General features: G+C 36.6%; 3 protein-coding genes across 4 annotated transcripts in view; 2 read left to right on the top strand and 1 right to left on the bottom strand.

The window, feature by feature from the left end:
* Positions 1-106: 106 nt before the first annotated feature.
* On the top strand, positions 107-6461 carry LOC124631214 (RCC1-like G exchanging factor-like protein). Its single transcript, XM_047165470.1, has 7 exons — positions 107-308; positions 601-776; positions 980-1171; positions 1335-1537; positions 1898-2070; positions 5798-5962; positions 6077-6461. Exons 1-7 carry the CDS (start codon positions 194-196, stop codon positions 6412-6414), a joined length of 1362 nt encoding a protein of 453 aa, XP_047021426.1. The 5' UTR covers positions 107-193; the 3' UTR covers positions 6415-6461.
* Positions 6462-6599: 138 nt separating this feature from the next.
* LOC124631222 (mediator of RNA polymerase II transcription subunit 27) lies at positions 6600-8037 on the bottom strand. The gene has a single exon (XM_047165482.1). The coding sequence runs from the start codon at positions 7928-7930 to the stop codon at positions 7028-7030; it is 903 nt and encodes a 300-aa protein (XP_047021438.1). The 5' UTR covers positions 7931-8037; the 3' UTR covers positions 6600-7027.
* Positions 8038-15034: 6997 nt separating this feature from the next.
* The window catches only part of LOC124630491 (neuronal acetylcholine receptor subunit alpha-7), a 95957-nt gene continuing 86496 nt past the window's right edge, over positions 15035-24495 (top strand). For both annotated transcript variants that reach the window (XM_047164429.1, XM_047164437.1), the window contains exon 1: positions 15035-15187. In XM_047164429.1, coding sequence (XP_047020385.1) covers positions 15142-15187 — 46 coding nt within the window. In that variant the 5' untranslated portion in view covers positions 15035-15141. The remainder of the gene's footprint in view (positions 15188-24495) is intronic.

The raw sequence follows: 24495 nt of genomic DNA, 5'->3' as shown, positions 1-24495 counted from the left end.
ATATTAATTTTATAGTTTAGTTCTGTTTGCGTTCCTATATACGCGTTCTGAAGTATTTTATGATAAACAATTTGTTCCTGCGTAGAAAAGAACGTAATACGTCACAGAAACTTCAAAAGTCTATTGTTATTTTACGCATTCTAACCTCAAAAACTTTTAAATTTACGATAAAATGTTCTAAACTATAACAAAAATGCATGCAATTAAAGTGTTATTGAGAAACAAGAGTGCAAAAATATTTTGTGGTCGCTACTATGCTACATCAAAACAGAAAATTCCTGATCTCGAGGAGGAAGACTCACTCCCAGGTTTGCTAATAATTATTTTCTCAATTATTTAAATATATTTGCAACAACTTTAGTGTCTCATACTATTATAATATACACAGAATATACAGTATTTAATTCTAACATAAAATACTTTTTTCTACAACTCTCATTAAAATTACTTCACTTATTGTTTTCGATTTTCGAGTGTCTTATTCTGACCAGTTTTAGTTTTTATATACTATTCGAATGACCTGCTGTTCTAATAATCTCAAAGCAAAGAAGTAAATTTTATCACTAATACGAAAATATGTTTATTATTTTCCCAATTTAGTATTCCAGTACCCGACAAGCAAGGCATCAGACCGCAACATGTATATGTGGGGTCTAGCAGAGACTGGCGCCCTCGGTATTCACATGCCTCGCGGTAAGAAGGGCAGGAAGCAGTACCGGAACAACTTCTCACTCTGCTGGTACCCTATGCGCTCTGCTTTTGCTGAAAGATTTGATGTGAGTGAAATTTTTCATGCTTACTCATTCAAATAGTAGCAGAAACGATAAGTTTATCATTCTACTACATCCCCTTTCTTAGAGATTTCGTTTCATGTATTAAAAATATATAAAATTAAAAAAATAAAATCACTATTATATTACAAAAATTAAATAAGCCTCATATAATTTTTAATTTACATTTTAAATATATTGTGTTTCAGGTAGAACATGTAGCTGCTGGCTATGGCTTCACAGTGGCTTCCATAAAGACAGAAGAGCAACACAAAGTATTTGGAACCGGTATCAATACAGACTCACAGATTGGGTATCATGCACCACGGATTGGCCACCCCCTGGAATTGCTGCTCAGTCCAGCCCCAATATTCTTGCCTTACAAATCTTTAGAAACTAAGGTAGGTAATTCACAATATATTTTTCACAAATAGGTAAACTATTGCATCAAGATTCTAATTATATTATATATAACCAAGGTGATAAAATCGTCCATCACCTATATCTGAATAAAGAAACATACAATATTTGTTTTATAATCCAAGTTTTTAACTTACTTTACAGATAATCGGAATAGATGCTGGTCGGGCCCATACAGCAATACTGACAGACAATGAAGGTGTATACACATTGGGCAACAATGCATATGGCCAGTGTGGTCGCAAGATAAACCAAAATGAAGACTATAAAGGGAGTGTGAATTCGCATAACATCAAGAGGCTAGGCGGAGAGAAGATTACTAGTGTCTGTTGTGGTCAGGATCATACGTAAGTAGGTTATTTATACAGAAACAAATGTAAAAGAGAATTGGTATTCATAGAGAGCTGCTAGCCCAGGATCAATAGACATTTGCCCATTGTCCTTTTTTTTCTTTAATAACTGACTGACAGAAAGCCCAGACTCCACTAGAGTTCCATTTCTTTACTCAGACATCTCAGTAGTAGTGGTAGTTTAAAAATTCCGCTCCGTTTTTATGGATACTTGGACTGGGCTACCCCAGAAAGGACTATATTTTTAAAGTCAACCCAGTGAACTCCCCAGTTGTCGTCGAGTGCTCGAAGTTTTTAACGCTTGTGATATCTTTCTTTTATTTCAAACATACTGGCTACATATAAATCATGTTTCAGTCTATTCATAACAGAGAGCGGCAAGGTGTTCGCTTGCGGCTGGGGCGCGGACGGCCAGACCGGGTTAGGCACCTATGATAACCGGGCCATACCCGCTCAGGTGAAAGGCGATATTACTTCGGAGAAAATCGTGAAAGTAGCTTCGACTGGGGACTGCGTTCTGGCTTTAAATGGTATGTAGAATGCATCACTACTTAGTATAAAACAATGTCGCTTTTTCTGTACGCTCGAATCTTCAAAACTACGCAACCGATTTTCATGCGGTTTTTTTATCAGATAGATTGTTTGAAGAGGAAGGTTTATGTGTACACTCTGCAAAATAATTAGCTGGGCAGGCAAGTGGCTCCACCCGGCGCGGCGCGGTGGTATTAAGAGAAACATACATGTTAGTGTGCGTAAAGTTCACGCGTGTATTACTTCGCCTGTTTATTAATGTGCGTACACAACGGGTTATTGGATACAAACCTCAATAACCCGTTGTGCACGCACACACTTGCAATTTCTTTTCACTATTATGCTGATGAGAATATGAAGTTAAAATTTAATGACAAGACTATGAAGGCTCGTAGCCGAGGCGTAGAAGCGTTCGTCTAGCGATTCGGAAGTTTTATGTTCGAGTCTCACATCTGCATAGACTTTTTTCATAACTAAAACCATTTTTTATTTTCATTATGTATTTTTTTATTATTGTAAATAAAATACGAATATTAATCTAGATTTTAATAAGGAAGTATAAATTAAACAACAACATTTGTATTAAGAAAGCAACTAGGTTTATTTATATTATAATCACAAATTAATAAGTTTTATGTATGACAAAACTATTCTAAGTCGGACAAGAATTAGCGTTATTTTTCATATTCAGTGGGTAATTATTAATTTATTAGTGATATGAATAAACATGTTAGTAAGTTAGATAATTATTAAGATGCAAGTATCTTAAATTGTAATCTTACTAACAATAACATCACTCACATAAAACAAATTTCATTACCCCCTGATATTTTTATTAATAGCCAATTGGTGCGCCACTAGACCTGTATGGAAGAAAATTTTTTGAGTTATAGCGGTCACCATCCTTTCGCCAAAGTATTTTGCGACCATCCTTGTCCGACTTATAACATTTTTCATCGCTAAATATATTATTGCACCAATCAAAATCCAAATATTCTTTTGCGAAGCGTACCCGGTTTTGTTTGTGAATGTCGGATAGTAAAATTTTCTTAGCTGGCCTACGACATTTCACACCAGCTGCATGCAAGTGGTTCCTTATAGTTTGTAGTGTCACATCATGTTTAGTCGCCATGGAACGAGTGCTGAGGAAAGGCTCAGCCATATGCGCAGAAACTATATCACGGTGCCGCGCATTGGCTTCTGTGTATGCAAATCCAGCCTTCGGTCCCGGTCGGCGAGGATCAATGTTTCCCGTATCGGCATATCGATGAACCCACAATTGCACAGTACTTCTCTGTGAACAATAATTAAATATTGATATAAATAACAGCAATCGATTACATTACATACAAATCTAAATCAAAGTAACATAATATTATATATATATATATAATAATATATATATTATATGTATATAATATATATAATGGTCATTGTATATATATATTACATATATATAATATGTAAGTTAATAATATTAAACTTCATATTATAATCACATAACAATAATCACAGTATATATAAATATATTATGTTAATATGACATTTAATATTATTAAATTACATATTAGTATAATAATAAAATAAAATTACTCACCGATAACTTTAAACGTCTCGCAATTTCACTAATTGAAACGTTTTGCTCATGCAAAACAATGATTTCTGCTCTTAAAAGTGTAGTCAAATGATTCATGTTGATTTGACAAACAAAAGCACTCCTCTCTCAATAAACGCAAAGTATAATCACAGATTATTATAATAGTTGGTATAATGTCTAAAAACGTATCGAAAGCCCGCTAGTCAATAGCATTATGAATTTATGACGGTGAACTTAAACTAATAATTAGCTTAGATATGGTTTGTTATTTTTAGAGGGTAGACGGTAAATATATTCCATCCAAAATACAACGCAGACTTACTATTACTTAAAGCAATGAATTCAACAAACAAATGTAAAATATTTATTTTTAAAACATACAAAAATCGCTGTGCCGTAAGCGAGATACGATCCTACGGCCCCAGCGGCGTAGAATTTTAATTTCTGTCCGCTCGACCAACGCGCTATAGAAACGATAGTTATGAACGCCAAATTTATGCGTCATATTCCCTGCATCATTAGAGGCATAAGATATTGCAAATGTTTGAGTGGGGACACCGTGTTATTGTGAAGCAAAACTATTGAGTCACATACTCAATATCACCACGCCGCGCCGGGTGGAGCCACTGGCGCGGCGACTTATGAATAGGCGAAGTTAAACACGTTTTGCTTTACGCACACTAACATGTATGTTTTTCTCAATATCACCGCGCCGCGCCGGGTGGAGCCACTTGCCTGCCCAGCTAATTATTTTGCCGTGTGTACATATTACATGCATAATATAAGTCTGTTACCTAAGTGAAGCGAGGGTGGGCCCCTAGTTCAGCGGTTCCCGAATTCTTTTGGCTTCGGAACCCTTTTCGTTTCAGCATTTTTCGGCGGAACCTTAGCTTAAGTAAGAAGTAAACTAAAGACGTAAATTCACTTAGGTACGGCTCGTAGCGTGAGGTAGCGCACCAAATGGTTATATGGTTAGAGACATATTTAGTATATTCAGGCGTAGCATGGCTATCTGCCACACGAGCCAGAAAACAATTTAGCCGCCCTTGACTTTGCGTATTATGTGAATAGTTTTCAGTTTAAAGACTGACAAAGTAAACGCAAAAAGAAATAGATTGGGTTTGTACAGGTGCGAGGCGAGCGAGCGCGATTTTTTTTAACTAAAAGAAGAAGTTTCAAGCACCAGCTAGCATTGAAAGACATTCAGTGGTAGTCGAGATCGCGAGCGAAGCGAGCGCGAATTTTTTTTAGTTTAAGTACCTACACAAAATAAACAAAACCACTGTAAATTAATAAGGTCTCAAAAAGTACAATTTCCACACAAAAAATCAAATGCAAATGAATAAGAAGCAGCCAGCGAAGAAAGCGCTATTGATTTTTCTGAACCAGAGGAATAAAAAATAAACATCAAAGGAAACCTCGACGGAAGAGCGCGAAATTTTTTCGGTATTCGATACCTGAGCAATTTAACGAACACAAAAGCATCACACGTAACATGGAATCGCGAGCGAAGCGAGCGCGAAATTTTCGGATTCGCGGAGGTGCAAAAATGGAAATAATGTCACTTTTTGATTCATGGTAAAAATAGCCACTGGAAATACTCGTATGCCGTGTCATTTCACGTCGTGTCAAATGTATGAAAACGTATAATCCTGGCAATAAAATAAGCCCAAAAATGCGGTGATTTTTGGCCGAGTCGCTACCTATTTTTGCCGATTGCCGAAGACCTGGAGTTATTAAGTTAATCACAATTTGTAAAAAACGGAATTAAATTATCTGCTGCCGTGGCCTTCCCCCGCCACTTGTCGCGAACTCGTACTTACACTCCCGAGTGGTACCCACCTACATGGTGCCTAAATGGAATTTTGGAATGCAATATTTAAAACAATTTAGTTGAAAATGAATAATAATTTAATATTGTTAAAAGTGAAATGATTTACCATATGGAAATCTTGAATTTTCCACGGAACCCCTGAGGGCCTGTCACGGAACCTCAGGGTTCCGCGGAACCCCATTTGGGAACAGCTGCCCTAGTTGAAAATAATACAGAAATTGATGTTGAAAGTTTTTAATATTTGTATTTACATTCTGCAATATCTTTTGGCTAAAGTATCCAACTTTTTTTATAGATCAAGGCGAGGTGTTTGGCTGGGGCAATTCGGAGTACGGTCAGATCCCTATGCAGTGTGGATCACAACAGGTCAACATGTCATACTCTCTGCTCGAATTCTGCCGCGGTTTGGGAAAAATTACTGATATTGCCGCCGGAGGATCTTTTTGTTTGATTGTTAATGGTATGTTAGATAAATACGGACATATATAACGCGTTTAAAAAAAAGACATACCTATTGAAAAATAGCAGGCCACAAAATTGCTTTTGCTACTAGACTAATTGTTTTTTTTTACAGAGGCTGGCGATGCTTTCGTTTGGGGCTTTGGCTTGCTAGGACTTGGGCCCAACGTGAAACACTCCAACAAACCAAAACAAATACCAAGCACTTTATTCGGACGAAATGAATTCAATACAGATTCTCGTGTGGAGAAGGTAGCTTGTGGCATAGGACATTTAGCAGCTATCACCAATGATGGACAACTGTATATGTGGGGCAGAAACAGACAGGGCTGTCTCGGTCTAGGTTATACTAAAGACCAATATTTCCCACTAAAAGTAGCCATCGGAGGACATGTATTAAAAGTTTTATGTAGTGTAGACCATAGTGTAGCAATTTGCAGACCTTTCACGTGATTTATTATTATTTAAGACAGTTAGTGAATAAATTGTAATATTTGTTATCCTATTGTTTTATTTTGTTGTGCTAATAATATGTATATCATGAATATAACGTGAAAAATGAAAATGAAAAAAAAAGGACTATATCACATGGTGATTCAAAAAGGAGGACTATATCATAGTCAGTAAGATTTGGTGTGTAGAGAATTTCACATAGATTTCTTTATTATGTGTAAGTATATTTTATCAGTCACATACAAAACTAGAGAGTGTAATTTATAAAGTTTTATGTATAATTTCTAAAAGTACAGAGTAAGAACATTAATACCTATGTACAGTAGAAATTACAAACTCTATGTAACAGTTTAATTTGCTATTATACAGGTGAAGTAAAGAAGGTGCCTATTACATTCACATACTACTGCTTATAACATAAGAATCTTGATAGTCTTTATTTACTTATGAAATATAAGAAATCTTAGAACTAACATTTTTGCTATAAATACACCAAATCACTATCTCACAAGGCCATTACAAACCTACAATCTAGTGTCCATTGTACCTTCAATTATTGAAAGGGAGAGTCCCCAAACTGATTGGGGGGCTCTCCCGATCAATACCACATTGACTATTGTTTACATTCATCGTGAAATGGCTCCAGGGTACGGAAGTCGCGCCATGCAGGAGGCAGTAGTGACGTGTGGTGGAGGTGACAACTGCACCTCTTGCATGGCTCGCTGAACAAGTTCACATAACTATGCAGCCATGTCATGAAGGAACGCACAGCCAGCTCCGGTAATGTTGGAGAATAGAAATGTAGCATAGCAGCGTGAGCATTCTCTGTCACTTTCCTGAAGACGAAGTGCCGGGACTCAGACCACAGGTCCAGGGATTCACCGTAACCTTTAACCATTACCCACTCCATGAGCAGGCCTTTGAAAGCAACAACTGCTTTTAGAACATGGCTCAAGTTGATCTGCACTACTGCATTGCTTGCGAATGGTCGCGATATTGTTATTTTCATATCGCTATACGATCTGTCAATGTTATTGATTACATTATCGACTTGTAGAGGCGCAACGTTGTGGTTACTTTGCAGTTTTCCACGGCGTTTCGTGCTACCAGAGTTTATGTACGAACGTTTGAGTGAATTCTGGCTCAGCAGTGTATGCGCGAACGAGCTGTATTCGTGTATCTTATCCGTCCACTTGTAACTGTTCACGAGTTGAGTATATAGTGCTTGCCGGTCTTGTGTCGTTTCATGGCTAAGGAACGACGTTGTTCCTAGGTTGAAAGGTGCAGTAGGTATCGGCAGTCCATTTACAGTTTGTTCCAGGTCCCTTAAGTTAATGTTCACGTTATTTAGCAGCTCCTGGAGTTCAAGGAGGAATTTATCTTTGCCATCTTCGCCGTGGTCGGCCCGCAGTCCATTTGAAAGTGTTTCGAATACATGACTGACGCTCGATCGTAAAACACGAAGAGAGTTTAGAGCAGAGTTCAATTGATCCACGTTAATCGCGCTGTTATTCATTTTAGAGGTTTCACGAGTAACAAAGTAACAAATTATCTAAAGTAAGGAAATAACAACCGCACATACAAACAATAAAATTTACGTCTATAAATGACAGTGACACAAGTGACAGCTAAAAAGTGAAGAAATGGTGACAGTTGACAGCAACGCTACGGTGGTCCATCTATGGTCAAACTATGGCCTGACTAAAGTATTCATACGGCCATAGCGACATCTATTATTACCGGCTCGAGTCGTTACCAGTTACCGTATACCAACAAACAAGCTCATCCGCTGCATCACAGTCAAAATAGTATTGAATCTTGCAACAAGAGCGCAGCACACTATAGTAAATGAGGAATGCTCACGAAGAATAAAGATTTCTTTAAATTCGACTTTGGAGGATTAAAATTTCATCTGTGCTGTGGTTCAGAAACCGCACTAGCCTACTTAAAAAAAAACATGTATCTATTTACATACTGTTTGGAAAATAGTTTGCAAGTAAGCACTATTATCAAACTACATCAAAATATTTCGGTACCTACCTTTCATTCATCAAATTCAATGAAAATTCTGGCTGAAAATTCATATTCATCAAATTCAGGTATATGAACAACATTAGAGGGAGTACATAAGGGATAATATAAGATTACATAGGGGTAGTACAAAAGCTAGAATGCCCATTGGTAAGTAGGTATATGAAAACGATGTTTGCAGAGCCGGCACTAGGTAGGTACATCTTGAGTTTTTTTTTGTGAAATTTTTCCTTCGCAAAGTGGGTAGGTAAGAATTTTTGAGCGAGAAAATGCCTGTATATTCAGACGGCACCTACTCCAATGCGTTCTTCCATTACTGCTTGACTCAAGTTCGTATTTTGTATGCAAATGTGAACATTTTCACGGCAGCCATCTTCCCGAATTAGCACTAAGCTTTTTACGTATTCAGAATGGCTATATTTAATAAAAAGATTATACTGTTTTGATAAGGTTGCCTGTGTTTGTGCCTATTCTTTTTAAAGCATTTTTTAAATTGCGTGTGGTGTCTTTGCTTATTGGATTAAATTCACATTTGAATAGGTGTGTTTGTTTCAAAACGTTTGGTGAGTGGGCATTTTAGGGCTTTGTGGTATACAGCTACTGACAAGGACCCGCACCTACTATTCGTTTGTAGTTAAACAAGTTCTGTTATTCATAATTAAACCTAACGACATCAGTAGGTATAGGTGTACCTAGTTATTCCTACGATAGAAAGTTAGTTAAATAGAAAACAATTACTTAGCTTTTCTCTGGCTAGACACGACCTATTTTTTTCATCCTACATATTTGTTGTGAGAGCAAGTAAGCTTACTCGTGCCTATCGTGAAATTACAATATCCAGTCATCCTTATCAATATCAGATCAAAATATTGCTAATAAAACAATTGCTTGTTATTTTCTGCTAAGAAATTAATATAGGCTATCATATTTGAAGATAGGTAGGTAGGTAAACGTTACGAATAAAACTTTTTTATTACTTATTCTTGTAATCTTGTTCTAGTCTAGTCTATTCCATCAATTCTTTATAATGCAAAGGGTAGTTACTTAACATCCTAATACAAAGCTCTAAAGTTAGGTATATTTTAGGCGGCAATCGCATTTAAAATTCTAGCCTAACTCGGTGACAATAACGACAAAATACGCATTGTAAAAGTTACGGGTATTGTCAGCCGGTTTTATTAACGCTTGCTGTACCCAAAAAGTTTAGATTCGCTTTTGATTTGATTCAAAACTTTTTGGACAGGATTCCGAATTATATTCAACATTTGATGCCTGAGTTCCAGGCAGTTTGTTAGACTGTTTATTAAAACCTATTGACAGTATTGTTGTGTTTATTTTTGTGTGCCACGATGTAGACGCATTCTTGGTTCATTAAATCTTCAGAAAGAACCATTTCTGTGCTTATTTTTTAGGAGAGCAAAAGTTCAGTTATTTCCATAGTGACTTATACTTAGTCCTAATATTGCATTTTTTTACAATATATGATTATAATTTACCTATTAGTTAGTGAAGTCGATGGTAAAATGTAGGCCCACATTCAAGTCTTAAAGTATCTAGCACAGCATCATTATAAAGGAACAACAGATGTACCTACCTATCTACACCTGTATATCTGTGTATTCCACATCGAGAATGTCCGATGCAAATAAAAGCATCGAATGAAAGTAAAAATATTATATTTTCCGCTCCACTTTGCACGATCGTTCGTATGTACGTACTATTTTTCCGATGGATAGCAGAAAACTACGTATAGTATTGAAGCGTGTATTTCATATTTCAGGTCAGGCAAGTACCAATGTAACTTATCTGAGTGTGTCCATTCTAAGCATATGTTGGCGACCAATGACTGGATAAAGATGGAGGGCCACATCTTATGGACATTTGGTATAGCCAAACCGCCTTGGTATAGCAAGCGTAGTGATTAACTTACCTACTTATAACACACGTAAGTACCTACTTTTTGTACAACAATGATTACAATTTTGTGTTAATCATTTATATTTTTTTCTACCTGACATGCCTTTGAAAAGTCGGTCCAACCCTCCTAGTAGCCACTGTTTTTTATAGGTAATAATATAAGGGGAGCCCATAATGGTACAATCTTGTGACAGACGGACAGGTCTGACGTGGGGCTGCAGTGACATTACAACGGTTCTAACTCAATATTGAAATAAATAATACAAAAATGATAACAGTGTAATAGAATGTTGATTTTGGATTGAGTGTCACTCTTCTAAAAAGGGAATGCTGAATGTAGTACTTACAAGAAAGAAGCTGACGATGATAAAAAATACCAATCAAATTAACCAAATGTGTATGTGATTGATTGAGTAGGTAGCTGTTGTATTTTTGCGTCATTTTTAATTTTGTATTAGCTTCCACCAGTGTCCGAAGGAACTTCTTCCTTCTCGCGGATAAAATGTACCCTACTTGTTTAAAATATTTTACTAAATAGTAAAACAAATTAAAAATTTCGTGCAAATGCACGATTGAAATAATTGCAATGCACGATTGTAATGAAATTTGGGTATGGTTGAGGGCTAAAAACTCTTTCTCATTTATAACATTAACAAGTATAGAACTTACCTGTGTCCAGTAAACAGTGCATATTACCATGGCGGAATAAGCATGATCGTCATATTATCTGCGGAGAATGTGGTGGCAGCACATAACCGTCGCAGTTAACTGCCAGTTAGAGATCACAGGCCAGTGGCAGGTATGTGCACCTCAGGGTTAAGCCGTAGTCGTCTTTTATGATACTCTAGCGGTATCGTGATTGTAAAGTGATTATTGTTTAATTTTTACTATTATACCTATGTAGGTTATTTTTTGCAAATAAGTATTAATAAATACAAATGGTATAAATAAAACTAGGTGTCGTTTATATTTCGATGTTTCTTGTATTCAACAACATAGCACGGATTTATTCACTTAATTTATGACCTGTGAATGAGTAACAAATTCGAACATGAAGTCTCAAAGTTAACCTATTCATAAAAAAAACTAGGTAACAGTAGATAGTAAGTAGAAATATTTAACATTTTGTAAATACGTAGAAGGTAAAACTGAATAAGTAAAACTCGCGTAGCCATGCACTAAAACAGCTGGCGTAGCAGGTTGGCTACGAGTGCTACGACGTAGCATTCACCGACCATGACGATTCACATTTCGTGTTTGTGGTATTTACACAGGTTTGTTCTACTCGAAAAGAACGCAATTTTTAATGTGTACTTTAATTTGATAAAGCTGAACAGTTTAATTGTTTGAATGCGTTTATCTGAGAAACTACTGAGTTCGATTAGAGTAAAATATTTTAGTGTTAGGATATTTTATTTTAGATTAGGCTACTATTACGAGAAGTCACGAGATATGATTGAAAGCGCTACCAGAAGATATTTTTAATAAACATAAGAACATATATTTATTCATAATATTTTATTAGCTCAGAAAACTTGAAAAGAATTTGGTCGGAAAAATATTACTATTATTGCATTTTGCATGTTGGAGCTACAATTTTTCACTTTAGAAGATGCCTCGCGTGCATGAGGGCGCATCATGAAAATCCATCTGGATCGTTTACCTGCGTTTTATATCGTAAATACGAAGCCTCGGCGACGTATGGAAATACGCGGGAATTGTGCACCGTGGCCCGAGTCACTCGTAATGTGCACTAGGCATTATAGAAGCGTTCATGTTTTGAAATATTTTTTTTTATAGGTTGGCAGTTAAAGTTTGTTTATCGTTCGTTGTTGCGGTTTGAAATTGGAATTTGGGTTTTTATTTGGCTCACTTTTTACGCTTATTAAAGAAGTAGCTTCTTCCTACATCCGCGTGCTGTGAAAACTTCTCCACGAATCCGGATAAAAGTAGCCTTCTGGGATAAATGACCTATCTAACACTGAAATATAAATCAAATCGGATGACTAGTGCCTGAGATCAGCACGTTCAAGCAAAACAAACTCTTCAGCTTAATGAAAACTTCGTCCTTATCACCTTCAAATATGTTTAAAAAATAAATCTGAAATTAAATATGTATTTCATAACGAGACTGAGATATAAAGCCATCATTATATTTTTTGCTTCTTTTAAGTATCTGCAAATGAAATCTGGCAGTCGTAAAAATGTATACCTACCTTAAATTATTTTAGTCGGCGACTGGATTTAGCGTTATTAATGCATGTAATCTGAATAATACTTCTTTTATGAGACTAACAAAACGAAGCTTCGTAAATGAAAGACAAGTTAATGCCTAAAAATTAAAACATTTACAATGAACATATATTTACATTTAATTTCAAAATTATTTTGCAAAATCATACAACTTGACAGCAACCATTATGTTACTCAACAAAGAAATAAAAGACCTTTTAATATTAATATCTATTACTGTTACATTAAAACTTAACGTTCAGGCGAGCGATAAGGCTCGATTGAAATATATTTTTATGAGTACATCACAGCGAGCCTGATCGCTATAAAATGGTGATGGCCACAAATCGCAAACGTCCCGGCTTTAGCTTATAAATGTTAGCACGAAGGGAACCAGGTCATTCACCCTGTTCTTGTTTTGAATTCGCTTTATTTGTCTGTGGTAATTACTGTTTTTACGCAGCCATTTTTTTATTTTAATCTCTTCGTATCACGATATATTAAAATGTGAGAAGAACGTGGAAAAACGTTTTTTTTTTTTTACTCCAAGATTGAAGGTATGATTGACTTTTGACCTCATTGATGAATATTATAATTAATTGCAATAATCTTCTCTGTCTGTTAAGCTGCGGGAATCAGTATTTTATATTTACTGGTATAAAATGTACATTGTATTCTGAAAAACGACACTCCATCTTCGCCAAAGCAAAGACACTATCTATGTGCCCAGTCAAGATAGAACGTACACTATTTTCTTTGACCTAATATTTTACTTGTGAAAAACATTTATCTGGGGTCAACGACCTAGGTGTGATTTACGAACAAACAAATAGATCTGTCACGGTTTGTCTATTATTAAGCTAGGAATAAAAAAAAAAGAGTCCTCTGTATTCGAATAATACCGTCTACAACTAATGTCATTTTTTTACAACTTCATAGTACATACAATGAATTAAGCAATGACCAAGCGGTTACACTACAAAAAATAAGAAAAAACTCTTAAGTAGCAAACCTAATTTCTGTAAAAGCCACTTACCTACGTTTTTCTATTTTCATCGTAACTTTTTTTGGCACACAAAGCGTTCGGCGTGAGCACAGATATCTCACCGAATGCTTTAAAAGTTGGGTTTCAAAATGTTAATCTTACTAAAGGCGTGGTTGAACGTCGATTTTTATCAATTTTCATCGGCGATCTTAGTCATATTTATGAGCGAGGCAGGGTTGAAAAACGAGCATTCTCCTCAAAGAATATTAAACAGGCCGTGTTGAACGTAATGCCCTCTACAAATATAGATTTTGGGCATTTCAAAAGGTTCTGTTTAAATAGATAATATTCGGTGCGGACTGCCAACTATTCGATGGAAACGTAACGAGTTTTAAGCTTTGAAGATCATTCTAGAAAGGCTGAATTGAGAGTATCTTGTATATTAACCGTTTTATTTATGTGAATGAAGTAAAGTAAAATGAAAGAACAAGCTAAAGCTAAGATTTCAGGCTACTTAAATAAAGTATCGTTTTATTTGCCAATTGATTCTAATTACTTTTCTTTGTTTCTATCTTTTACTTACAGATCAGTCATTATTATTTTATATTTAAAATAGATATATTGCGGCAATAAACAAACAGTGCATAAATAAATGGATAGTTTAACAGTTCTAACATTTCTCCATCTTTACGCTATTCCTGACTGATGACTGCCTGCCTTCCAAGTTAATCTTCAGGGAAAAATAAACTCGCGACATACAAGTGTTAAAGTCGCCATTTTATGCTTAGTTTGCCTTTTTCATTTCGCTCATTTATTATTACGATACTTTTATGGTTAAGCGGTTTATTTCATTTTCGTCGGTCTAAGGGTGCTGCATTAACAAAACCGTGTTCAGAAGTAATGTTTAATTTTTAAACCCTTTACGCTATAAAATTGATGGTTTAATATATTTTATTACGGTAATCATACTGTGTTTACTGCCCCTAAACCTCTAAGGCGTATTCGGTATAGATTTTCACTTTCTTAAGCGTCATACTGTGAGTTCCATACGTTACCATACATCAAAGTTGAATGAGATTTAACGAATTGTTAATGAATAGTCTATCTTGCGGCGCGCTCCTCTTAAATATTTTATTGGCACGTAGGGATGTGCCCTAAACGCTCCAAGGGCGCATAAAGATTGGGCGCGAGTCGCCGGAGCGTCACCCGCCCGGGCTGCACCGACCTTGGGCCCTTGCCCTACTTAGCGCCCTTCACTTTTATCGCCCCTATGATTTTCAGGGTGTGCCGTATCTTATATTTGTAAAACGTTTAGATGGCGCTTACTTTGAAGTGATTATTTTATTGTCGATATGATAATAAAGGCTTTTCCCCGAGGTAGGGCTCAGGCCGGCGCCGCGCGCACCTGTCCTGGCGGCTGCGCAGCGCGGCGCGGGGGCGGCGGCGCGCCCAGTCCCGCGCCGGGCGCCGCTCGGGCCGGCCGCACGTTGTCCCAGGCCGCATGAGCGCGCCGGCGTGCTAGCGCAGCGTGCGCGGGTGTGGTATGCCCGCGCGTCGCCGCTATGGCCCCTATGTTGGCGGCCTTGGCGCTGCTGGCTTTGCTGCCCGGTGAGTGTCGCCTCGTGACCGACGCAACAGGCGTCCGCCGCGCCCCCGCGTTTGTTTACCCCTGTGGGGATCGATTGGCGTGATGGTGAGAGCTGAGGTGTTGTGTGTGATACATGCCATGAGCTGAGCCCGGACCGTGGCCGCGGAGGAGCCGCGCCTCGGTGCGCTCCGGACGATCAGGTTCTAGAGTCGGTCAGGTAATCGGTATCTGCGAGGAAATTCCCAATTTGGGGAACATTCGATGGTCTGTTTTATGTTTATAAAGTTGTGGCACGTGTTGTGTCAAGTTTCCATTCGGCAAGTCAGTCGGTTCTGTATACGAGGTAATAAAACGCAAAAATTGAGGTTTTACGAGGGAATCTGTCCGTAGTTACCGTGATGGTAATGATTTGGTTACCGCGACTCGCAGCCGAGGTGCCAACTTTATGGTTCTCGTCTAAAAATGTGAGGTCTTTCGATTTTCTCGTCAGGAATTCGCCTCCGAAAATGTTTTTTTATGGACAAGGTGAACGTGTTTTATGTTCCGAGATTTTTCCGTTCTTTGTGAAGGTTATTCCTTTGTATAGCGAGATACGACCAAAAAGGTATAATGTACTTGCTATCCTATACTATTTTACCGTCCCTGCCATCTTTTCTGTATTTCGACTTAGTTTCGCAAGAACAAAGAATAATCCGAAAAGATACCACTCATATCCATTTAAACTACGCACATGAAAACCTAAAGTAAAAATCAGGGCGCTTCTAAAGTTAATTAAGTCTTAAAAAGCAGGAGTCGCCCCAGAGGCAGGTATCGCGATGAATAAATTCATGAGCACTTGGGAAGTCTCCCGGGAGTACAGTCCCTGTTGACTTGCCAACAGGTTACAATCTCTCGTCTCTTTCGCCCCTGTTACAGTTAACATCTTACTACATTATCTTACGAACGTAGTTTCCAAAATTAGGGACTGACGAAGCTAAAATTTAGATCGTTACAGATTATTGGACCTATATTCTGAACGCTTAGAATTTTTTTTAGTCAGAGATTTTTCTGTCTGGAAAGATAAAGGGGTCTATATGTGTCCCTAAAAACATTTTGTAGGAGCGAAAATCGCTCATAGATTTGAATTTCAAAGTTAGTGCTGCCGGAGTAACGTTTACATTGGACAAACAGACTATCTATTGATGAGCTCGTATCGAGTTCAAAGCTTCGCTGAGTACTCGCCTATGAGAAGTATAATAGGGTCAGTGTGTTACGGAAAGGGTTTATGGGTTACATTTTCCTTTCGACTCTGCGAAGCTACCGACTGTACACGGATTTCGCACTACCATTGTCTCCATGGGTAATATAAAGTAGGTTATCGATCTTATGTACCTTGCACAGCGTCGGTTGTTCTAGGTGAAGTCTTTACTTAAATCAAATGCTGTGGAAATGCAATAGATGCCTAGCTAGAAATGGTAGGAAGGAACGTATTGACCAAGTAGGTATCATGTATGCTATATAATCTAGAACAGACTTGATATATAGTCGTTACAATTCATAAGTCAATGCAGGCAGGGAGACGCCTTTGTTATAGGAAAAACGGTTTGCAATCTAGTTCCATTCTAAAGCTCTCAATAAATCAATAACTTATTCTTGTTTATCCACCAACCTAGATTCTCCACAATATACTCGTAATGAAGATCAAATTCTATGAAAACGAAAGAATGGTGCTCATTTTTTCCGATAAAATATGCACACAACGTACACCCGTGAAACTGGCGCCCGACGGACAGAAAGGGTATACTACGTTATCTCCACAAAGATAAGCATATTTTATACTATGGCAACATTTGCCTCCATACCTTTTTCATCTAATTTTTCATTTTCATTTTGAGTTCCCGCTTGATTACACAAACAAGATGATAAAAGATTAAAATTCGTGAATTTGATGAAGCTCTCAGATAAATCTAAAGTAATAATTAGTGATTCTTTGTTTCATCAAAGTGAGGAAGGACGGAAGATGAAGGTTATTACAGATAAGGAAAAAGAAAGGACATTGGCAGTAAAGCTTGATAGCAATAAAAACATGGTTGAATGTAGGTTAAACGGCATGAAATTAAGGCGTTTTTTGTTAAAGATTTGGTCTCCCCTGAGACATCGGTTAGGATAATGTGATTTGGGTTCAGGTAAACGGTACAGGTTTGTTAAGGAACATAATTGATCGTGTACCTATATTATTTCAGTCAGTAAATTAGCTATACTGTTAGTGTTTCTAAGCTGGTACACGCAGGTATTCTCATAGTTCAATTGACTAAGATCTGGAACCGTCAAACTATTGTTCTACAGTCCTTGAATTGGAAGTCTATGCCCTTGCTGCTAGCCTATTGATTTCACGTATGATTCTCTTTAAAATTCAATGAGAATTTGCTTCTATTATAACCAAAATCGATTGTTATCGCAATTCTGTGATAGACATTCGACATGTAGGTAAATATAGGTTACCTTTACTAACTTTATTTGCTAAGAAAGTGGGAGAATATACTAAGTATTTGACATGTTTTCTGGCTCCGGGAATATGATGACATCTTAAGATGACCCAGATGTCTGGGCTGAAAAGAAACAGAGCTTTACAGGACTATATAATAATATTGTCTGTTTTTCATATTTGAAAGAAGACGGATCACAATCCATACAAAATTGCCCCACGTCCTATAACAATGTGACGTATCTCAAAAAAAAAAGATAAAAATGTTAAAAAAAATATGGCATACTCTCTAATTTATTTTTTTCACACCTTCATACGAAAAAACTGCTTTAAAAATTGTTCAGGCGCTGTTATGAAAACATCGTTCGTAGGACTATTTATGGACCATCTTATTAAATATTTTTTTTGTTTGATAGGGTATACCACACAGGTGGTCCCATAATCATCAGGTCAGGATCTGATGATGGAAACCCTGAGAAACCCAGGGCAACTTTTAAAAGTTGTAGGCATGCGCAGGATAAAAACTTGACTACGAGGTGTATGTCTGGTAACACTATGCAACAGTGAAGGCTTGGAACTGACCTGATGATGGAGACGAAAAAAGATCGAGGGAACTCAACAACTGAATATGTAGGTAAACTACCTCGAGTTTGGGTTTATATTACGTCACATTGTTATAGGACGTGAGGCAATTTTGATCCATCTTCTTTAACTTGTCAGACATATACTTCATTATCTGGACAAATGACAAAGCAATGTTTCTGTACATAAAGGTCAAAGTCAAATCATTTTACTAGAACGTCAAAGGTATAGATAAGTTTGATTCTAGTTGCCCATTCCAAAAGTAGCTTTCTATGGAAATGAAAGAGCAAGAAACTCCATGATATAAAAACCTCAACGTGTGATGATAGGCATTTAATTAAACAAAGAAAATAAAAACCTCATTTAGCTAAACGATTGCCGCTTAAACTATCTACCTAATTGCTTACGGTCGCCTTTAATAGTTCGGAAAGTTTTTCTGAACGAAGAAATCTGTTTTTCTGTCTGTTTGAGCGAAAATTAAGATCTCAAGTTTTAATTTGTTTTGTCTTATCTTTGGATCGACATGGCTATTTTTGCAATTCGGGGAGATTGTTAATAAAGTACTGCTAAGTTGGGTTAGAGAGATCTTTGCGTGTCTTCCAAGTGGCTTGTAGCTTGTACGCTCATTTCTTTTAAGTCACATTATACGCAAAAACGTTGTTAAAAACTTGAATTGCCGATAAAATTAAAAGCCATAAGCTTTTTGGCTTGCATTCAGTGCAACATGTGGCAATATCAGTTGACGCCATTACAATCACAAGCCGTGTTCGCGAACATTCTGTAAAGCGACGCCATATTTATGGGATAATATTTTTCAGCAATGCAAACATTTTCTTTGTATCTTCGGCGAAATATTGTTGCCAGTAACATGATTTAAATTTGACATTATTCGTTAATTTATTACGTTATTGTGACTCGCAAATTTTTTATTATAAATTACACCGTTCAAAAATATAGTTGCGTTAATGTGATCTATTTTGTTAACCTCGCATTTTATTTATTGAAGCAGGTTCTATATCCAAGTAAACCATATTGAAAACATAAGTCTGAAATGTCGAGAACGTGTCTATTTTACTTAGCTCTGTGAGAACGAATGGAAAAGAGATTAACAACGGGTACTGCAATACAGTGTGTGCCGATCTATCATTCTAGTGCCTATACCTACGGTCGCTCGAATGAAAAAAGAAAAAAAAAGGCTGTGAAAATTCTTGAATTACAGTTTTGCAGGATATAATAAGTTATGGTTAGATCAATAGGAAATGAAGAGAGAAGATTTAAATACATAATTTCTTTGTTATAATCTAAGTTATTAATTTTCATGCACTGACTGCAACCGCCGTACAGGTATAGGAACCTAAAATAATCAATATAATATTTCCAATCAATCGATGTGTTAGTTATCTGAAACTGCGTTTTAATAATTTAAATTATGTTAAAACACTTTATCAAAAAAGTTGACACATCACCATATATAATTAACTAGTAAAAAAAAATCTAAACCAAAAGCGCCCAAAAGAAATAAACGACATTCCAATCTCATGACGGATCATTATTCAAAGTTCAAATAACAATTTTAAACATAGAACTCATGACTTACCAGCCAGTCCTCTAACCAACGTCTTTCGCTACGTCAGCCGCTGTATCTTACTCCAAACAGTGCTTACTCTAGAGCCCCAAGATTTACAGTCTAGCACAGTTCAGTGTGTCGATCTATCATTTTCATGCCATTACCGTCGCGAGCTCGGCAGTTCGCGAGCTCACTGGTTCGTCGCTGTTTCTGAACGTTTCGCTGACGTCCCGTCATTTATCCCGATAATGCTGTATTGGTTTAGTTGGTTAGAAAAGTTCGGTTCAGGAAAGTGTGTCGCGATTTATGATTGGCTGTTTTTGAAGCTAGAGGTAGGCTTTGTGACGAAGGAGTTTGTAGTGCGTGTAAGTAATGATGTTGGCTGAAAGAAATGTCTATGACATAAGTCATAAGTAAACTTAGTAAGTTCGCCATATTGTAACAAAAACTTCTTGGCAAATAAAAACCAATTGAAGTAGTAGATATAATTATTAAGGTGTTGAAAGAGACATTCTTTTACTCATATCTTGTTGTGACGATTGAGAACGATGGGACAGCAGGATATTTTTTTCTGCCTTAACCTGTAACTTAATTACCACTGAAAAACTGTTTACGAGTCTCAAAAGCTTTGCCAACTACATCGTACCTTTGCTTCCACAAATTAACAGGCAAAATAACAATTTTGTGTACGTCAGTTGATTTATTCCCAGTGTTTTTGTGTTCAGTCTGTGGGCCACAGTTAATTGGTATTGACACAGATTTATGTTTTCTGTTTTGTTAAGCATTTTCCGCGAATGTTGCCAGTTTCAAATTGCCCGATTGTGCGGCCTGAGTTCGACAGTTGGGAAATGAATGACTCATTGTATCTTTGCTTAGCTAGCTTTTTTTCACGGTGAAAACATGTTTTTGTTAGGTGAAATATCAATTACTTCAATAGGAACGAATGAAAGAATTCAAACTTACGTCTTCTCTACGTTGTAGCCATATTTCTATGACATTTTCCTCCTTCAGTAATTTATTTAATGATGAAATATCAGCTAAAAATATACTTAAGCTTTACCTGAAGAGTAAATATTGACCCTTTCCTTTGAAACACCTTAAAAACTTCGGCATTCAAAACCTTTCAATTTGACGTACAAAGAGCAGAATCCCTTAATTACCCAAACAAGTAATTACCATATTTATTATGAAAATTTACCCCGGTATTAAGGCTATTCGGTGGTAGAATCACATTTTTGCAATATGGCAACCCTGTGGGTTGAGCAGTTGGCGAAATATATTGCTAAGTGTGTATAATATGTTTAATGTGTTCGCCATTACGAAGGCTGTATATTCTGAGTTGGGTAAATGATTTTAATTATCATCATTTTCTTATCGTGTTAATTTGTTTGTATTTAGGAATATGCTGATTAGAAGATTAGGAATTGACAGACGTATATTGCTTTATATAGAAAGCAGTCCATAGACCATAAAACTCTAGACCATAAAAGAATAGGACGAATTTTCTCTCCAAAACCCTCTTACTTTTATTTAAACAGTTTCCATTAGTTTGTCCATATTCAAAAGTCAGTCCAATCCTGTACCAGTACAAAAGCTTTTTAAACCCAAGTACTACATTATAACACCTTTTAATACTCAGCCAACTAATAAACAATACTGTAAATCCTAGTTTCTAACTAGAGAAGTTTCCTTGAACCGCTCAAATTAATGCGAGGGTCCGCTAATCTATAATACATGTATTCGGTATTGGTTTATTGAAACCTGGTGAATAACTAACTGTAACGAGCCCCTTGTGGTTAAATATTATGTTACTATATAACAATGTACCTAGTATTTATATAAGTAGCTGTTTGTATTTTTTTGCACCTACGTTTAAGTTAGAAACATTTGTGACGAAATATTTTGAGACAGCGTGCACACGTCAGTTTACAGTCACATACAATACCACTTCAATGGGGAATAATTTTGTCGATCTGTAACTATTGTTTACTTAAGTTTTGCTTACGTAAGTACTTTAAATGTGAAATTCTAGGTAAACGTAGGTAATATTAATAATATCTTAAAATCATATGCTGTCAATGAATTAAAACTTCTGCAGGTTTTCCGATTGTTTGATTATTTTTGCACGTAATAAAACAAGGGTTCCATTTCAAGTCACTGGAAATTCTATAAAGAATAAGTGTTAAACGATATTTCTCACCATTTCAAAGTGCAGTGCAGTTGAAACAGTGTTAGAATTTGTCATTTCTCCACAGCATTTGAGCAAAGCCCTCGGCTTGTATCATGTGACAAGTACACCATATTTCTCGCTCATACGCTCGATGAAAAGCGAGTGTAGTGAAAATTACGAAAATGTTTAACGTGGTATAGTGATTGATATGAGTAGTTACACGTTCAGAAAAGAGATTATTTTAATGATTTTCGAAGTACTGATTAACTAGCTATAAAATCAGGTATCTTGTCTCTCATAAGGACTTAGCATTATGTTGAGCTAGTGCCGTATTGCTTACTTACAACGCATATTTCAATTTCACTCGCTCAATTAAACTTATTTTGTCGGCCAAGAGAAGAGCGTTTTTTCACTTAATTATAACAGTAAAGATTAAAAAATGCATGTGTGTTTAAAAACTGAATCGGCTGTTAATGTATGATTCCTGCTACATTTCCCCCAAAAAACATTCAACCTTTGTAAAATGTTAAAGCAAGTTTTGTTTCCAATAGCACTCCAGTGTAAATGGTTATTAGTAGTTAGTAACCGCGGCGGTTCCTTTTAATGTACGGAGCTTTAAGTTTCTTCGAGGATAGTTTGTAGTTCTGGATTATCATGTCCTGTTATAACTGTAATTAATTGTTCTTTTATCTTCAGAGATAGAGTACTTGAGTAAAAGTCTTTGTAGTATCTGTGATGTGGTTTCTAAAAAAACATGACAACCGGCTTGATATTATTATGGGTATATGGTCCTTCATGGAGTACTTTTATGTAGTTTATACTATTGTATGATGTGTTCTTAAAAATGATATTGACATCTTCTTCAATTTTCTCATCATAAGAAGCGACGCTAGCGCGAGCTCATTTCCAAGAAACTATAAAAAATTACCAAATCCATCCATAATAAATGGAATCAACACTAAAAGATACACCCACTCTCAGCTTCAGACTTTAATTCAGCAAATACGAAAATCGGCTTATGGCCGCTGGATATTTAAATACGTACAAACAAATAATGTTGGGGACTATCTGAACTCAAAGAGTGGTCATTTGGGAGCGCATGAAAATCGCGGCTCATTGGATTGTGAACAGCTAACTGTCGGCTGCCAGCTGCCAAGTAAGAACCTGAGGGGTTGTAAGTCACGTGACGAGGTCAGACAAATGGGTGATTTTGATGTTAGTAGTTATTCTTGTCCACTAAATTGGTCCTCAGAAGCTGCAAATTATTTCCAATGTATCAAATGGTTTTAAATGTACCTATCTAGATTTATATTCTTACTTATATTCCTAATAAGTGGGTTTTATTTGTGCAAGGACCTTGTGAAGGAAAGTATTATCGCCAACGGCTAAACCTATTTGAACCGGTAAATAAATAGCATTGCTTTTTCGGACGGGTATGTGTGCCAGTGTTATTATAGGCACATAAGATATTTTTTAAAATTTTTCTTCTCTGATTTTATGAAAATCGTACATCACTAGTCACCGTCGTCTCAGAATATAATAATAATTTCTCACTTTGTATTCTATTGTATGGTTGAGATTTTTTATTTTGTTTGTTCAAGCAATAATCGGATTGCGAACATGAGATGGCGAAAAATATGTTTTGTTGTTATTTCCGCAAACAGAATTTTCCTTTGAACTCGTTTCATGAGAAAATGTTTATCCCTTATTCCGGTTTCCTTTACAATCATAAACATTATTGTACTGGGGGAGTAAGCTACTGAGCACAGTTCAGGACTCGATCAAATGCTCATGTATCGATCCAGCTAGTCGGATTAAATTGTCGACTTAGCGGGGATCACCTCTAACGCTCACTCCGATATTGGCACCATTCACTCGAACCAAACTAGAGTATGTATCGAACCATATCGATACCGCCACTGAGCGTGTCACGAAAAACGTTCAAGAATTTTCGATAGTTTTTATTTACTTTTCGTTTGGCTCCGCACATGGAAAATGGATGTCAGAGCTTTTGCTGTGTGATCCGCTACGCTGTTATAAAAACAGTTTTTAGGACGTGGAAATTGAATGAAATATTTATGTGAAATTCGCAAAAACTGGACAAATAAAAACACTCGAATAAATTATGAACAGCGAAGCGTACGAATCAATTAATGAATATAAAACAGAGGAAAGTTGCGGAATTATTTTCCGCTTCATTCTCTTTTACGATGTTTACGCGAACCAGCTTCAACCTTGTTTTGATTTAAAACTACATCCTCGTGTTACGACTACAGCGCACATATAGTAGAAGTAGCCAGCACTAGTGTAATGTGAAGTAAAAGTTGGCGTGGTAGCCGCACTCCATTATATAAAAACATTCGCATAAAGGACCTTCCTTTTTCCAAATTAAGTCCCACACGACCATAAACAACCGCCAATTAGTCGATTTAGTTTTAAAATTCGTGTTCCACGATACAAGTTTTCGGCAACGTACCAGAGGCCTTTGGCAGCGTCCGAGGTTTCGTGGTGTGAGTGGGTGTGAGAATTTCAATTAGCGCGGATT

The sequence above is a fragment of the Helicoverpa zea genome, chromosome 1 (genome assembly GCF_022581195.2).
Source record: "Helicoverpa zea isolate HzStark_Cry1AcR chromosome 1, ilHelZeax1.1, whole genome shotgun sequence".
In the NCBI taxonomy this organism is placed as follows: domain Eukaryota; kingdom Metazoa; phylum Arthropoda; class Insecta; order Lepidoptera; family Noctuidae; genus Helicoverpa; species Helicoverpa zea.
The sequence above is the reverse complement of the archived record's forward strand: the minus strand, read 5'-3'. Positions and strand labels throughout refer to the sequence as shown.

Coding starts and splice junctions, on each gene's coding strand:
- LOC124631214 (XM_047165470.1), top strand. CDS start 194: ATGCATGCAATTAAAGTGTTATTGAGAAACAAGAGTGCAAAAATATTT. Junction 2,071..5,797: donor CTGCGTTCTGGCTTTAAATG/GTATGTAGAATG, acceptor CTTTTTTTATAG/ATCAAGGCGAGGTGTTTGGC. Junction 5,963..6,076: donor TTTTTGTTTGATTGTTAATG/GTATGTTAGATA, acceptor TTTTTTTTACAG/AGGCTGGCGATGCTTTCGTT.
- LOC124631222 (XM_047165482.1), bottom strand. CDS start 7,930: ATGAATAACAGCGCGATTAACGTGGATCAATTGAACTCTGCTCTAAAC.